We start from the raw sequence: 16,623 nt of genomic DNA, 5'->3' as shown, positions 1-16,623 counted from the left end.
AGAACTATCAAGTACACAGCAAAATGTTCTATCACTCTCTTTTGCATGTTGGCATAGCCACGGGATAACATCATCAGCAAAGAATTTAGGACTTGCTGCAGTGCTCTGCTCTGCTGTGTGCTGCTGCCTGTTGCCAACGGAATACTACAAGTACCCAATTCCTACTGGGTGGTCTTAGGGAGGCCAAGTGCTTTCCACCAATTGTAGCCTTCATAGAGCAAGGGTGACAACCAGAATCACAGTTTCATACTCCTACATGCCAGTGTCATGTATTAAAAACACATAAAACATGTATTGCAACACTTCCATGTCACACTGTGTAGCAAATCATGGCTCCATGAAGAGTTGAGAGCACAATGGTCAGCCCCCTCTTCTCTGCTTTCCTGCTGTGCTAAGTTGGTTCAACCAGATTCTGACACCTAGAAAGTATATGATGTTCACCAAACCACTTTAAATAGCACTGTTTTGATTGTCTGCACATGGACACAATAAAAGTGAGATAAGCTGCATAATGAGCAAAAATGGCCACAATTTAATCTTTGGAATCTAAATCTTTAATTCATTATTTCACATGATAAAGGGACACTGCAGAAATGACTGTTAAGGACCACAAGAAGTCTAGATTATAAGATTATTCATGTTGATATCATGGTAATAGCTCATGTGAGTAATAAAGTATTGTGTGGACAAATATGTGAGGAGTATGAAGAATACGAAGAATATGTTTATGCTTGAGAAACTCTGGAGATTTTCCTTCAAGAAGTTGGATGGTTAATGCATGTTGAAGAGATGAGAAGATGTGAGGTAGGGAGTTATAGAAGGATCCCTAACAGAGAGAGAAGGAGCTGAAAGATGCCCAGCAGGAGGAGTGGCTGACAACAGCTTAGATGTAGTCAGACCAACATCCCTTCTTCAGATGGGAATGAAGCAGAGCTGGTATTCTGGTGGCACAGAAACAAATCCATTGACTACTGGGGTGATATTGATGTCCTTTGGGTCAACCAGAGGTTTCAGCTTGAAGTTCTGTAAGATGGTGGTGAGAAACAAAAACAGCTCCATGCGGGCCAGGCCCTCTCCCACACAAATTCGTTTTCCTGAAAGCAACAACACAGAGGAAAGATACTCCTTGACTATGATATTCCTTTTGGCACAGAAAGAATGTACCATTATCATGTGATGGATTATTGAATGAATGAATGATTTTCAAGTAAATATGAAACACAGTTGGAAGGATGGTAGACTTCACAGATGAATGAATGGATGAAATGTATTATGTACACTTTTATTTTTATTATCAGTTACTCATCAGTTAACTCAAAGTTATAGAATGTCTACTGTCTGTGGATCTTCCTTCAACCTTTTTCTGGAAGCACATCCTGATGGTTTATGTTCCCTATATCCTGTTGCTTGTTAGGTATTTCATTGCATGATTTTTGCCTCCATTCATTCCATACCTTTAACCTTATGTCTAGCCATAACCTCTCCTCATCAGTCTCCAACACATCAAGCAGTTTCAATCATTCTCTTACAGTGCTGCGTCTCACTAGGAAGCCCTAGCAATTATTTAGTGTTGCAGAGTGTGTGTGTAGCTGTGATCACGCAGTTCTGTCGTTCTGTGCTTACTTGTCCCATTACCCTCCATGATCCCCCCAGACTGTAGATTCTCACTTTTTCTGGTTTTAGTCAGCAGTTAGACATAGATTCTTGAATCATTTTTCTGTTTCTAGGCGGTGAAGGAGTAGCTCTGGTGATAGAGCGATACATTGGCAGAACTGAACTCTTCCTCTACCTCCCTTACTTTGGAAAGAGCAGAGGTCAGCCTCCAAAGGGCATATATCATGAGCAGGGCAGGTGCCAGAGCACTGAGCTGTTTGTGATCATTCACAGACAGCAGGTTCCCAGGGCCTTGACCAGGCATGATCAAGATCAAAAGCTTCCATGAAGTGAATCTTGACCTCTGAAAGATGGAGTTTCTCTTACCTGTTGAGAAAGGCATGAAGTAGTCACTCTTCTTAAAGTTGCCATTCTTGTCCAGGAAGTGTCCAGGGTCAAACCTCTCTGGGTTGGGGAACTCTTTGTTATCATGTAGCACTGATGTCAGCGATGTTATTATGGTCGTGCCCTGGAATGCACAGGCACAGGTAAAGAGGCATACTGACATCAAGGAGCTGGAAGAGATGTTGAAGGTTACTTGGTTTTCCTTTATTTCATTTTTGGTTGAGAAATTGCTAATCCAAAGGAAAAGCGACACTCTCATTAGTCATTCCAAATAATTAAAGGCAGATTTTTGTAAGGTCAATGCTAATAAATGCCAATAATCCTGCTGAGATGACCAAATCATGCATGTGAAATTCTCAACATCTTACTACTTTGTGCCAAACCTTCTGAGCCTTTCTTGTCATCATGTAGGCACTGGCGCCTATCTCCATCCATTGTTTCTCTGAGTTCCTCCATTTTCACACATCTTGTTTTCACTGTGACCCTGTTATGTTCTGAAATATGTGGAGTTTCTGTTTGTAGGTATTTTTATACTAGAGGTTGAGTGATTAGAAATTTTCTCTTCCTGGATGATAGCATACAGTTTATCTTTTTTAAAAAAGATAATTTTTAGCCAACTGGTGTCCTTTGTCCCAGTCCTTTTCATTTTATCATTGATTTAAGGTACATAACCTTTTTGTAAAGTTTTCAGTACTGTCTTCTCCAGAAAATGACTGTAGTAATAAGCTCCCTAAACTTGTAATGGGGTGTTTTAACATGACCATGCAAGATTTAAATATACAAGTTCTAAATATGTAAGTTTTTATTTTATTAGCAATGTGCATTAACTTCAGGGGAAAATAAAAATCTTAATGAGTGTAATATTTGTTATAGAAGTTAATTGGAAAGATTCTAAGGGAAAAATGATTTCAAGACTGCACAACTGGGAGAGAGTCAAACAGGTTAGTTGATGGTTACAGTCCACTTTGCCAACGTGCTCATATACAATTCTGAATCACAGTAGGACATTTATATGATTGTCACAAACTAGCAGAGGCAGGAACTTTCTTTTGGAAGAACATATAAATCACCAAAAATCACATTTTATTTTCTTACATTTTCTTGTATTCATTCAAAGACAACATAGAGCTATACCAAATATACCCTAAACTAGAGTGGAAAGATAGGAATATAATAAAAAATAGACCAAATAATGACAGGGTCTCACCTCATTCTATGAGATCAATGCTACCCTGATATCAGAAACTTGACATTAAAATTTTAATGAAGAAATACTGGAGAGTGACCTCTCATAAATATAGACACAAATATCCTTTATATAGTGAGAGGCAAAGAAAGCTGTGGATATATTTATGATCTGCATATTTAGTGGGCAAAGGGATGCCAAATATATGTGTATTTCAAGGGACTCCATGTGATGAAACTGTGCATACATTGATCACAAGACATCATTCAAAGATGGAAGAAAGGAAACATTTCTCATATATCAAAATGAGGAGGAGCAGTTACACTTCATAGCCTGGTATTAAACACTCTCAGAGAGACCATGAAACAAAGAAGATGTCTACTCCCACAGCTTCTGCTCAACACTCTCTTCAGATCCTTGCTGGGAAAATGTCATAAGGGGAAATTAAGGCCTTGAGATAGAAAATAAGGAATAAAAGAGATATCAACCTGGCTACCAAGATAAAGTACTTAAGAAATTTCAGGTACCTATACACACAATTTTTAACACTAATTGATGAGTTTAGCAAATTGGTAAGAACAAGTAATCAAAATAAAATGTAATTACATTCTGTCTACTAAAAACCAATACGTAGAAAAAACATTTAAAAGTTTTATCTTTGGTAGTACAACAACAAATATTAATTAGCGGAAAAAAACATTGTAAAATATGTGTATACAATCGCAATGAAGAAGTCCTTGTAATTTGGAAAGATATACAATGTTCATGTACTGCAATATTGAACATGTTAGGATCTCTGCTATTTCTAAGTTTAGCTATAAAATAAGGAGAGAGTCTGGAAGTTCAACATCCGACACTAAGATGTATGTGGAAATGTACAGAGCTAATAGCCAAACAAAAAGGAGAAGAAACTTGGAATACTTGCATTTCCAGGTAATGTTAATTGATTTCCTTTTCTTTTCTTGCGTGGTAATCCTAATTTATTTCATTTCCTCTTGGGTATATGAAAATATAATTACATTTTTATTTTGACTACTTTTGTGCTACAAATTGGAGGCCATCAAGCTGCCACATTTATGAGATTTGTTCTTCCCTCATGTTAGTGGCATATAATGAACTGATCATGCGAGTTTAGGAACTTTGAGAGTGTGGAGGTGCAGTGTGAGAGAAATCATTTTACCTTGGGGATAAGGTAGTTTCTGAATTTAATGTCTTGTGTCACTGCATGGGGCAGGTTAGTGGGGAGGAGGTCAATGAATCTCTGGATCTCGTGTATGACAGCGTCCGTGTAGGGCATGCTGCTCCTGTCCTGCATGCAGGGGCTCCGGTGCGGGCCAATCACACGCTCAATCTCTCCTTGAACCTTAGCTGATAAAACATAAGAAATTTAAGATGATATGATGTTATGTATAACATGTTATGTTTTGAATGTCATATGTTGTGTATAAACTAAATTGAAGTATAGGTGAGGTGGTCACAGAAGGTGGCTGGGAACTCGCATTTACTTTTAACATGTTGGTTACTCATTACTATGTCAATTAATTCCATAATGATGTAAATTTTTGCTGATGGTATGATGGAGCTTTCAATTGACTGGGATAATACTCTGCTAGCTCTGTCTTCAGACCAGAGAGGGTATACCTAAGAAGCCGTTGAACTTGACTGGACAATAAGATGCTGGACTCTATGTTTGGTGTATGCTTGCAATGGGGAAATCTCAACTGAACTTGAGCTGTGGTTATGCAACAAGGTGGAGGAATCCACCATGGTGGGAGGGTTTGGGGAGGGGTGGGGAGAACCCAAGTATCTATGTAACTGTGTCACATAATACAATGTAATTAATGAAGTTAAATAATAAAAAAAAAAACGTAAGAAAGAACAAATAGGAAAGACAAAACTGGCATAGTGGAAAGAATATTCTAGGGCTGCAATAAGCATGGGGTTATCCAAAAAGCATTCACATGTGAATTACTGTTCCAAATACACTAAAATATATAAAATAGAGATATGTGACTCTCACACAAGCTAGGCATGATGGTATATTTGTACATATCAATGTATTAGCATTTATGGTAGCTAACTAGTATAACAGACATGATGGTGCATTCAAAATATGAACGTAGTATTTGTCACATACTTAATTCCAGAGACTACTGCAATTGCAGAAAAAGTCAAGAATGTATATCATTACTTATGAAAATGATATAGGATATTTTCAAGTTAAGATTTACCAGTATATCCCTTATAGAAGCTCCTCATCTTACCATGGAGTTATGCCTTGACAAAGCTACTCTAAGTTCAAAATGTCATTAGTGTGAAAAAGGACTGAATACTTCTAATTATCTCAAACACCATAGCTTAGCCTAGGTTTTCTTAAACACGTTTGAACAATTGTAAAGTCCAAAGCTGATCAAATTCACTTAATGCAAATGCATTTCATAATAGAATTTATTGAAGCTGACGGACTGTATGGAGTCAGTTATTTTCTTCTCATCCACGTAGAACAGACTGTAAACCTCAACTTTCTGCCACAATCCAGTTTCCCAAGAAATTATCACAGTGTATGTTTTTTGATGCTGAAAGATCAAAATTCAAACTTGAACATAGTTTTGCATTAATGAGTGAATATCATCCCCACTACACAGTGGAACCAAGAAGTGGCCATGTGACCAGGACTGCCTCTACAGATACACATGCTTTTGTTCCTGTGTGTGCTCTTCAGTCTTCTGCCCAAGTACAACTTCTCTGAATCACTCTAGCTGTGCTTTCTGATAGATATTTCTACACACTGATTCCAATTCTGTTTATATCCCTTGATCCACCGAGCTGTAGATGGAATCTCATGGTGTTTAGCCATGAGAGAAAAAAATTTACATCTTCACTACAGAACAAATACACAGAAGCAGATAGATTCCTTTGTATTCTCCCTAAATATTACATGAATATATGTTGCTAAACAATTATAAACACATGAATACTGTTCACTGGTAAAAAAATATAGCCGTAGCATGTTAAATTTCTGACACACATTTGACTTACTTTAATGTTTTCTATCAATTTACTCATTACAAACTTACTCATACAAATTTACATTCTTTCCCATTGGTGAGTTCTAAGTTAAAAATTGCTTGGTACAAATTTTCAGATGTAAAGCCACAGCTATCACTTGGTTTTCTGTATTGGTCTTCTTCATACCTGCTTCATTTTCTTACTAGAGTCTGCACTGGTTGTTTTCTGGGTGTGCTGCTTCAGCTCCTTCCATTAAACTCCCATCAAACTCTGGGACTGCTGACACTGTCCTTCTCTTACTGCGACTGGTTCATGTTATGAATTGTTACCTGATTTTATGGCTTCATTAAATACGGGCAAAAAGAGTTGGCAGCACATGCTTTTTAATACTGAAAATTTCCAAATAGAAATGAGATGGAGAATGCTAGCAGTGTGCTGATAAACTCATACTCTGAGGTTCCACCTACTTGCTCTCTGTGCTCATACCTGCGACCTCCGGGTGCTTCATCAGGAGCAGGAGCCCGTATCTCAGGGTGGTGCTGGTGGTCTCTGTCCCAGCAGAAAACAGATCAGCAGCAGTGATTTTCAGGCTTTCCAAAGTAAATTCAGACTGTGGATTATGTTTTTCCTAGGAATGAATTGATGAATTTATTTGATGAATTAATTTCTAACATATAGGTTCCAGTACGCATAAAGCAATTCAGTTTGTATAAAGTGAAGCCATCATTAAAATTGGAGAAGAAATGGTAGGGAAGACATCTGTGTGACATCACGGACTGCAGTGCAGGTGACCTGTTCTTGCTTGCCTAAACATCCTCATCACCATTCTCTTTGCAGCTGCCTGTTCAATGGATTATAGTTCATGATCACTATTTACAAGCAAAGGCCTGTTAGTATCACTTCTTTCTTTTCTTCAAACACGCAGATGTGAAGGTGTAGACAAGGCAGACAGCACCTGAGAGTAGGGTTTAAGATGAAAGTTGGCATGCAAAATGTGATGATAGTAAATGGAGGTAAATGAACCTGTGATGGGGCAGAATTAGTGTACTAAGACCACACTAGCCTCCACAAGACTTCCTTTTTGCAAGATAAATAAGCTCATCATTTTAAGCCATTTGTGACTGGATTTTTTGTGGGTTAGTTGGAGTCCTAATTAGAAGCGATACATAAAGATAAGTAATTGTTATAAAGGGATGTAATAATCTTCTATCAAGAGAGTGTGGTTTAATTCTGGAAAAGAATTACTTGGATCAGGCTTTCCCATGCACTGCGACAGAAATGCCAGCAACAAGGACTTAACGTAAGTCTCAATTAGATACACATCCCAAGTAGTTGGATTAATTCCATTTGTCCTGTTTAACTTTTGTTGCCTGTGCTTTGCAAGTTGTATCCAAGAAGTCAGGTCATCCACTACACCAATGTCTTGGAGTGTTTTCCTCCATTTTCTTCCAGTAACTTCATATTCTCAGGTTCAACATTGAGATCTTTGATCAATTTTGAGGTGACTTTTGTTTGTGGTAAGAAATAAGGGTCTGGTACAGATCCATACACACAAAAAGTACTCAAAAAGTACTCAAGTGTTTTTTTAAAGGAATTCTTGTTTTTCTTGCACCCATGCCAAGCAGATCATCAAATACATCATACATGCATAAAGCAATCAACTATTTGAGCTGCTGTTCATATTTTACCTGTTCCATTTTGATCAGGAAACAATCAATAAAGTCCCGAGGATTATTCACATCTAGGGATTGTTGGTGTTCTTTTATTTTTTCCAAAATGAAATTCTGGATATTAGTAGCATTTTGAATAAATTTATTATGGCTCCCCGGAAAAAAGTCAATGAGAGCTGGAAAATTATTGCAGATCTAAAAATCAACAATAAGAAAAAATACTTTATCAAGTAAAAACATTTAATAAAGCACATAGACTTCATTTCAAGTTCAGGTTGAAAACTTTAGCCTCAAATATAAAATAATACAGTGTCCATCTTGAAATGGATTTTTTTTACTGTACATTTATAATAAGTCTGAAGCCAAAACATGCACATACTTGTCTGTTCTTTCTTGCTGCCTCGGATGTACAAAGTTACTTTAGAATAAGGAGAGTTTGGAAATTGCATGAAACATATTAATTGGAGTGCTTTTACTGATACACTGACAGGAAATAAGAATTCCTGTCACGTTTGTAACATCTGACAAGTATTTTTTTTTTGAAAGAAGACATTATACAAGCTCAGAAAATAAAAGCAACCACATTTCTTTTTGGCTCTTGTTTCTGAACCACATGACCTTGCCTGTTAGCATACAGACTGAGGTATCAAACTTCCAAATCGGTTCAGAATTTTCTGTTAGCCTATGTGACTGAATATTTTCCCTCCTTAATACCTTTTTTTCTTTTTTAAAAGAAATTACTGGAAAGTCGGAAATACAGAGAGGAGGAGAGACAGAGAGGAAGACCTCTGTCTGATGATTCACTCACCAAGTTGTAACAACAGCGGGAGCTGAGCCGATTGGATGGCAAGTGCCTGGATCTTGTTCTGGGTCTCCCCTGTGTTTACAGGATCCCAGACCCTGGGCAGTCCTTGACTGCTTTCCTAGACCACAGACAGGAAGCTGGAGGGGAAGTGGGGCTGGCGGGTCACGAATGAGTGCCCATATGGGATGCCAGTTAGTGCAAAGTGAGGATTTTAGCCACTAGGCTGTTGCGCCAGGTACTCCCCCCTTAGTTTCTTAACTCACGGTGTCTATCAAATCTGATAAAGAAGCTTCTAAAAGTTATTGTGGTACAATCCTGGTGATGGATGCCATCCTCCTCTAAATTCTGCATGTCCTTGGGTTCTACACCCCTGCATTTGTCTAGTCAGCCAATGACTCCTTGAAAGTTGGCCCTGGAGCTTGGTGGAACCCCCCTCTGGTCAAGGAGTCAGTGGGCATGAACATCAGCTTGTTATCTGACCACTGATTTCATGGTGTGCAAAATCAAGGGCTCAGCTCTGTTTCCCACATTCCACTGATGACATTGAGTTCTATGTGGGACTGTGCTCTCATTTCATAGTGTGGTCTTTAGCATGATCAGTAAGTAGAATTGTTATTTTCTTATGAAGAAAGGATCTTGGTCTCACCTGGACCCATGGGGAGCTCAGAATACTGATGGCCTCTTGCAAAATTTTCAAAAAATAAATGAATTTTTGATCTGAATATTCAAAACGTTTCTGAAAAATAACGGAGCAGATCACATTGCAGGGAGCACAGCCCAGGATAAAGGCAGGATCACAGGGAGAGGCTGAAAAAACAGAGTTTAAAAATGACATTAGACCGTACATAGTAAAACCTTCATCTTTGAGACAGCAGAAAATGATAATTTTACAAGTGTTATTATTTACCTAAAAATTTACTTAAGCTTAGCAAAACCACCATTCATAAAATTTGCATGTCTTTTCACTTTGTTTGAATACTACATTTGACAACTTAATTTGGCTATTACATTTTGTCTAATATCGGTTACCTGATATTCCATACTAACATATTATCTGTGGTAAATACTTGGCAAAATTTAAATTTTATTTAAAAATTTTCTATTAATGTAAAGAGAACAGATTTCATGCACTATATAGACATAATTCTGGGAAGATAACCACACTTCCTTCCCTACCTCCCTCAATCTCCTCTTATTCTCTCTCCTCTCCTCTCCTCTCCTCTCCTCTCCTCCCCTCCCCTCCCCCCCCTCCCCTCCCCTTCCCTCCCCTCCCCTCCCCTCCCCTCCCCTCCCCTTCCCTTCCCTTCCCTTCCCTCCTTCCGCTCCCCTCCCTTGCCCTCCTCTCTCCTCTCCTCTTCCCTCTCTGTCCCTTTCTTCCTTCCCCTCCTCTCCTTTCCCCTCTCCTCTCCTTTCCCCTCTCCTCTCCTCTACTATCATTTCCTTTCATTTTCTTCTAACATTTGTAATAGTATAATTTGAATTTACTGTATTATCACAGGTTTAATGCACTACTAATCACAATGTTCAATAACTAAAACATTTTAAAAAAATTACATTTTAAGTAAAGATGTTTTACATTTCGGGCAGAAATTCAAAACATTTAAGAAAGTAATTTTTATGAAGTGAAGTTGTGATGCAGTGGGTAAAATCCATGCTTTCAATGCTGGCACCATCATCCACTGTCTCCCAGATGCAGTGAGAATCTGACCGAAGAGGAGCAGCTGAACTTGAGGTGACACTCTGATACACAATGTGGGTGTCACAACTTGTAGAATAATATTACGCACTACAATGCCTGTCCCCACTCTGTATTTCTAACAAACAGTTAAGTCTTCAAAGAAACAAACAAAAAAATAAAAGAGCAATGAGTAACAGCAAGCCTGCCGAGTACCTTTCTTTCAGGATAGTGTGCATTAAGCATTACAGAGTTCCAAGATAAAAAAAAAAAAAAAGATCTGCTTTAGTTAAAGAGTTGAAGGGTAATTTGTGAAACTAGGGGATTATTTGTGTGCACCATTCACAAATAGATATTGATTTCAGTCTTTCATCCATTCAGAAATGGTGCTTGCAAACAGTGCAATTAGGATCTAAGCTTAAACTCCAGAATCATGGGACATACCTTCCACGAGCTAATAAAGCCGACAGAGGTAAACTACCTGAAAATTCTAACAAAGCCAATAGAATAAAAACAGGTAAAGGCAACTGAGAACAGAGCCAATTATCAGGATAGAGATTAATAAATCACATCAAAATAAATTGAAAGGTAATATACAGGGCTTGGCAGTGTGGCCTAGTGGCTAAGGTCCTCGCCTTGATCCCATATGGCCGCTGGTTCTAATCCCAGCAGCTCCACTTCTTTTCTGTCTCTCCTCCTCTCAGTATATCTGACTTTGTAATAAAAATAAAGAGCAACTTTAAAAAAAAAAAGAAAGGTAATATACATTTTACAACTCAATATTTGTGTAACTAGAGATTTTTGCTGTAGCCCACAGAGCCTCTATAACTGAACTGATTATTAAATAGTGAGCTATTATAATAGTTCTATTGATAACTTTAGTGTGTGGTATATTTGCAGGAAACTGATATTGAATGAGAATTTGTGATGTAATAAAACCATATGTTAGCATTGTTACTGGTGGAAAGTGGAGTCCCCGGCCCTTGATGAAAACCCCCAGGCAGGTCTGAGGTTAGACATGGTAAGTGAAAGTGCATGTTGCTTGGTTCAACTGTACAAGAATGTATAGAGGGGCTGTTTCTATTGTGAACTCTGGCAAAATTTCCACAGCTAAATGCTTTCACATAATTTGGTAACCAGAATGTCACCAAATAAATGTTTCTTTTTAACTCTTTAAGAACATTAACTCAAAAATCATCTACTATATGATAATTGTGTTTTGAAAACAGAAATAGAGCTGTACAGAATAGGCCATAATGACCTTTTATACCCACAGCATATGCACAGTTATGCCTCTCTTCAAACAACATGCCTACATGGACACTCCACTGATGTTCTTGAAACTCTCTTTCCTCCACCTCGAACTGAAAGCCAAGTCTTAGAAAGAAAGACCTGGACAACCCTGAAAGTGTCTGAAGGTATCATAGGGCAATGTGGGAGGTCAACATGGCAAAATAAAGGGTCACCCACCATTGGTTTTCCTCAGCTCCTCCACAAGGCAGCGGGCCTCCTCTTGAACTCGGTCCTCTATGCTCCTCTTCCCCATCCCGAAATTGCGCAAGGTCATGAGAGAGAAGCGTCGGATATCCTTCCATGTCTTCCCATTACTCAATACGATTCCTGCCAGTGGAAGAACAGTGAGTAAGAGAATACCAGGCTAGGAGGAGGCAGATGACAGGGAGCAGTCACATGCATGGCATAGGCTCTCTCACAGAGCTCCTCAGGTCTCTGCTTTCCATCCTCCCCTCTTCATTACCAACCGCTGATCGACCAGGTACACACTTACAGGTGCATACACTCACCAAGCGTTTTGTTGGTTCTTTCAGGCACTGGGAAACTGCCTCTCCCAGAAAACTCGTCTCCAAGATCAACCAGGGCCTCCTTCACTGCTTCATATCCATGTAATATCACGGTGGGCTTTGTGCCAAAATACAGTGTGAACACGGGGCCGTAGGCTTTGGAGAACTGTGAAGAAAACAGAAATTTTACCCAAAGAAGACATTATTTGGTCTACAGAGAGTTCATCACTCAGATTCTAAAATCCTAAATATTTAATTTTTTTCAGGTAAAGTTTCAAATATTTCTGAATTGTATTCATACATGTGATTATGATTACATTGTATCAGTATGCTTGTCTTTTTTGTTTTATTCTTATTTTCCGTTTTACAGTTTTGAAGGTATAAGGCTTCCTCCCTCTTCCCCACCGTCCTCTTCTCCCTCTCAGCCATTGTCCCTTGTGTTTTGCAGAAAAACAGTCGAACACGTGTATTCTTGACTCCAACTTGCTGTTCATTACATGTGTCATGACACTGTTGGTATAGGCAATGTTAGAAAATTTAATATTTTGTTGTGGTATATTTATAAGTCTTATTATAGGAGCCTTCTGTCAATTTTATTTGATCCCTGGTTCTCTGGTCTACATTACATCCTTCGTTTGTGAGATCACAAGTCTGTGTTTGTTTACCTTTATTTTTTGTTTTGTATTTTGTATGGATGTTGTCTTATATAAGAGCAAGCATATGATACTTATGATATTTGTCCTTTTAGGATTGGCTTATTTCACTGAGCATAATGTTCTCCAACTAGTACCATTGTGTTTTAAATGGTTAAAATTTCATTTTTTTTCATAGCTGAGTAGTATTCCATGGAGTAGATACATCACAGTGTTTTTTTGTTTTTTTTTAAATCTGGTCTTCCTTCTTTGGGCATCTATGTTGCTTCCATGTTTTTGTGATTATTGATTGTACTGCAATGAACACAGGTTGCTTTCTCGTGTGTATGTATCAACTCTTTGGGATAAATTCTCAGGAGCGAGATTGCTGCCTCATATGGTATGTAAATTTTCAGTTGCGTGAGTAGTCTCCATACTGACTCCCATCGTGGCTGCACCATTACACAATCTCTCCCAGTAGTGGGATAGGGTACCTTTCCCCCCGCATACTGAGATGGTGGTTATACAGCTGCTGATGTATGACCTACAATGCAGCATGAAAAATCACAGACTATTTGAGCAAACATTGTAACTAATCCTCACCTCAGCGCTTTTCTCAGGTTTGTATCTCATGTTTACACATAGTGGGAAGGTAGTCAGCGCTTTGCTCAGGTTTGTATCTCATGTTTACACATAGTGGGAAGGTAGTCAGACAATTGCAAAAAAAGTAGCCTTTCTACATTTGTGTACCAGATTCAGATTTATTATCTTTGATGCTTGAGCAGTTTAAGTTCCTAGTGTCACCCAGACATGAGGCAATGTGCAAATGATTGCTTCAGGATTACTAACACAGTTGATTCCAGGGAGTTTTTGATCTGGTAGCCCAAAGAAAAATGCTAGGAATAAACATATCTTTAAAAATCAACCCAGGTGATTCTAATGATTACCCCACTCTGAGAACATATGGGGTAACCAACTTAGGAAGACACTAAGTGCTTCAGAGACAATGCCAGACCTGGGACGTCTCATAGAAGCATGAGCTCCCTCTGTGTGTATTTGCAGGGAACAGGCTGTAGCAGTTTGAAGAGTCCAAGAGGATACTGTTATCATTCACTGGAGCCTGAATGATTAAAATTTTACAGATTTACCCTGGTCCTCAGTATTTAGCTATTGCACTTTATTGAGAAAAAAATTTTTGAGTCATAATTGACAAAATCACATATATTTGAGCCATATAATGTGATTTTGGGGATGAATGTGCGTGTTTCAGAATGATTGTCACATCCAGCTAACTAGCAAGTATGTCCTGTCACACAGCTATGTTTTTGTGTGTTTCAAGAATGCTTGAGATCAAGTCCTTGGGCAAAAGCTAAATAAAATTATATTGTGTATATATACATATTTGCTTATGCATTGATCCATTGGTGAGTCCTTCATTGGTTTTAAAATATTAACAACATATAAACAATCTAACAGCGAAAAAAGAAATGCTGTTATTTTTATGAGATTTCACGTCCAAGATGTATGTACCTTGTAGTGGAGATACTGCATTCCATGTTGTTCTGTTTTTATTTTTTCCAGAAGGGCTCTAGGAATTTCTGTGTTCACCAATAGCTTACAAGATTTCCTTTCCCATGGTGTATTGAGGTTAAGCTGCCATCTCCCCTGCTAGCCTCTGACATGTGTGTCAGTCCATGTCCTGACTGCTGCACGTCAGTGAAGAATGGCTCAAGTGCTTGAGCACCTGCACCCCGTGTGGGAGTCCCTGGCTTCCCAGGTCTGGGCATTGTGGCCATTTGGAGAGTAACCAGTGAGTGGAAAATCTGTCCTTGTCACTCCCTCTTTCTTTCTAACTCTGTCTTTCAAATCAACATGCACATTTTTAAAGAGTTCCCTTTCCTCCAAACCCTGCTAACAGTTCTTTTTTAACTTTATGGTGATAGTGACCACAGCAGGCATGAGGTGATACGTCATTTTTCTTTAGTTATTCATTTCCCTGATGCTAGATGTGGTGTGCATGTTTTCTTACTCTTCTTGGCCATTTGTATACCTTCTTTAAAAAAAAAGTGGCATTCCAATTATTTGCACATTTTAATTGGCTGATTTGATTTTTGCTATAGAGTTAAATTGTTGAGTATGAACTTTGTATGTATATTTGTTTTTCTCCTCTTCCCTATTCTTGGGTCATTTCCAGGAAGTCTTTGCTTATGCCAATGACTTGCAGCATTTTACCTATGATATTCTCTAGGAATTTGATGGATTCACACATTAAGTTTAGATCTTTGATCCATTGTGAGTTGACTTTGTATTTTTTTTTGTACAAGATGTAAAACAATTGTTTGTTATGTGCAAATCTAATTTCTCCAACACCATTTGTTGATGAATGTCCTTTTTCAAGAGAGTTGTTTTTAGCTTACTTGTCATAGATTGATTGTAGATGTGTTGATTCATCTTTTGGATTAATTCCTCCTCTGCCCACCAGGCCAAGAAGTCTGACGTGAGGATGATTTCATGTGCAATAAGGAAGAAGACTACGATCTGGACTACTCCGAAGATAGTGACTCTGAGCCAAATGTGGATTTGGAAAATCAGTAGCATAATTCCAAAGTGTTAATGGAAGGTGACCTAAAAGCCCTGAGCATGATGTTAAACTTGTCATATAACTATGTACTATGTTGAGACACATCATATCTGTGCCTATTCTACTGGGAATGGTTTTCATGTAAAAAGGAACAATTATCTCAGATATCTTTTCTGTACCTGTTGAAATAATCACATAACTTTATTGTCCAGTCTGTTAACATTTGACCTTTCCAGATATGTGATTTGAATCATTTCAGATTCCCTGGGTGATCTTGGTCAATCATCTTCCAAAGCAATGGAAGTGAAAACATAATTATTTTGGCAAAAATAAAACTGTTCTTTCTGTGACTTTGAATGATTTACTAGTATTTTGTGATCCACTGTGCTGTTGTAGGTTCTTAAGTGAACTCCTAAGTTCTCCTGTGCCCTTTGTCATTCCTGTATAGCTGTTTATAGATTGATTGCATGAAATTGGTCACTTTAGTATTTTGATCCTACCACGTGATAACTTAAACATTTCTCCTTTTTCCAAGTACATTATCTCTGGGTAGTACTGATAACAATGAGGAAAAACAAAAAAGCAATGGGACTGTCTAAATCCATAGGAGTCACTTCCTACACAAAAATAGCTCACATATTGGCCTCCAAGAATATATTTTAACTTCAAAGTCAATTCATATTTACTTACCCTTTGCAAGCCACCAGAGGAGCATCACGGGTACTTACTTTGGTCAAGGATTTGCTTATGTCCTTCAAATCCATCTGCAGGATGTTTCCAATAATTGGAAGAGGTGTGGGGCCAGGAGGGAGCTTCTGCCTGGTGGTGCTCCATCTCCAGAGTGAAAAGAGAAGCAGGCAGGAGACACTGAGCACCAAGGCCACAGCTGGGTCCATTGGAGCTGCTGTTCCCCTGAGACAGTGAGGAGCTGAAGATCGAGGCTTTTAAAATCCTCCCTGCTAGCTCAGAGTGTGTGTGTGTGTGTGTGTGTGTGTGTGTGTGTGTGTGCCATTGACATACTAAGTGATTAATCAATCTGGTAGGTCAGCTCTAATCTTTTCTGAGTGGACTTTGTTCATTGAGAAAGATAATAACTTTTTTGTAAGACTAGCTCCTCAGGTAGACCTAACCTTGTGTGTTTCCTCAATTATTGCTTTGAAAGCACATAGGAACCACTAATAAAAATTGAAAGATGCTTTCAGTGTATAGCAGGATTAAAAACCGATGATGTGAAATATTCTTAACATTCTGAGTTCTTAGGTGGATAA

The 16,623-nt window shown here is 38.4% G+C and overlaps 1 protein-coding gene across 4 annotated transcripts; it reads right to left on the bottom strand.

Annotated features, from left to right (window-relative positions):
• Positions 1 to 912: 912 nt before the first annotated feature.
• Positions 913 to 16,251, bottom strand: LOC101520157 (cytochrome P450 2C18-like). 4 transcript variants are annotated; one of them, XM_058672029.1, is made up of 9 exons: positions 16,084 to 16,251; positions 12,146 to 12,308; positions 11,814 to 11,963; positions 9,315 to 9,475; positions 7,882 to 8,058; positions 6,680 to 6,821; positions 4,365 to 4,552; positions 1,981 to 2,122; positions 913 to 1,094 (listed from the first exon to the last, which is right to left on the bottom strand). In XM_058672029.1, the coding sequence occupies exons 1-9, from the start codon at positions 16,249 to 16,251 to the stop codon at positions 913 to 915; spliced, it is 1,473 nt and encodes a 490-aa protein (XP_058528012.1). The 4 variants fall into 4 exon arrangements, with proteins under 4 accessions (XP_058528012.1, XP_058528013.1, XP_058528015.1 ...); XM_058672030.1 differs by having other exon boundaries at positions 9,315 to 9,446; positions 11,815 to 11,963; XM_058672032.1 differs by lacking the exon at positions 7,882 to 8,058.
• Between the last annotated feature and the right edge of the window lie 372 nt (positions 16,252 to 16,623).

Source organism: Ochotona princeps, chromosome 13, assembly GCF_030435755.1.
Source record: "Ochotona princeps isolate mOchPri1 chromosome 13, mOchPri1.hap1, whole genome shotgun sequence".
NCBI lineage: Eukaryota > Metazoa > Chordata > Mammalia > Lagomorpha > Ochotonidae > Ochotona > Ochotona princeps.
Note: the sequence above shows the minus strand (reverse complement) of the source record. Positions and strands in the feature narration are given on the sequence as shown.

What these genes read in the sequence shown, in the direction of transcription:
- LOC101520157 (XM_058672029.1), bottom strand. Translation starts at nt 16,251, where the DNA reads ATGGACCCAGCTGTGGCCTTGGTGCTCAGTGTCTCCTGCCTGCTTCTC. An exon ending in AAGAACCAACAAAACGCTTG is followed by an intron (nt 11,964 to 12,145) that starts GTGAGTGTATGC and finishes TTCCACTGGCAG; the next exon opens with GAATCGTATTGAGTAATGGG. An exon ending in TGAGCTCCCCATGGGTCCAG is followed by an intron (nt 8,059 to 9,314) that starts GTGAGACCAAGA and finishes GTTGATTTTTAG; the next exon opens with ATCTGCAATAATTTTCCAGC.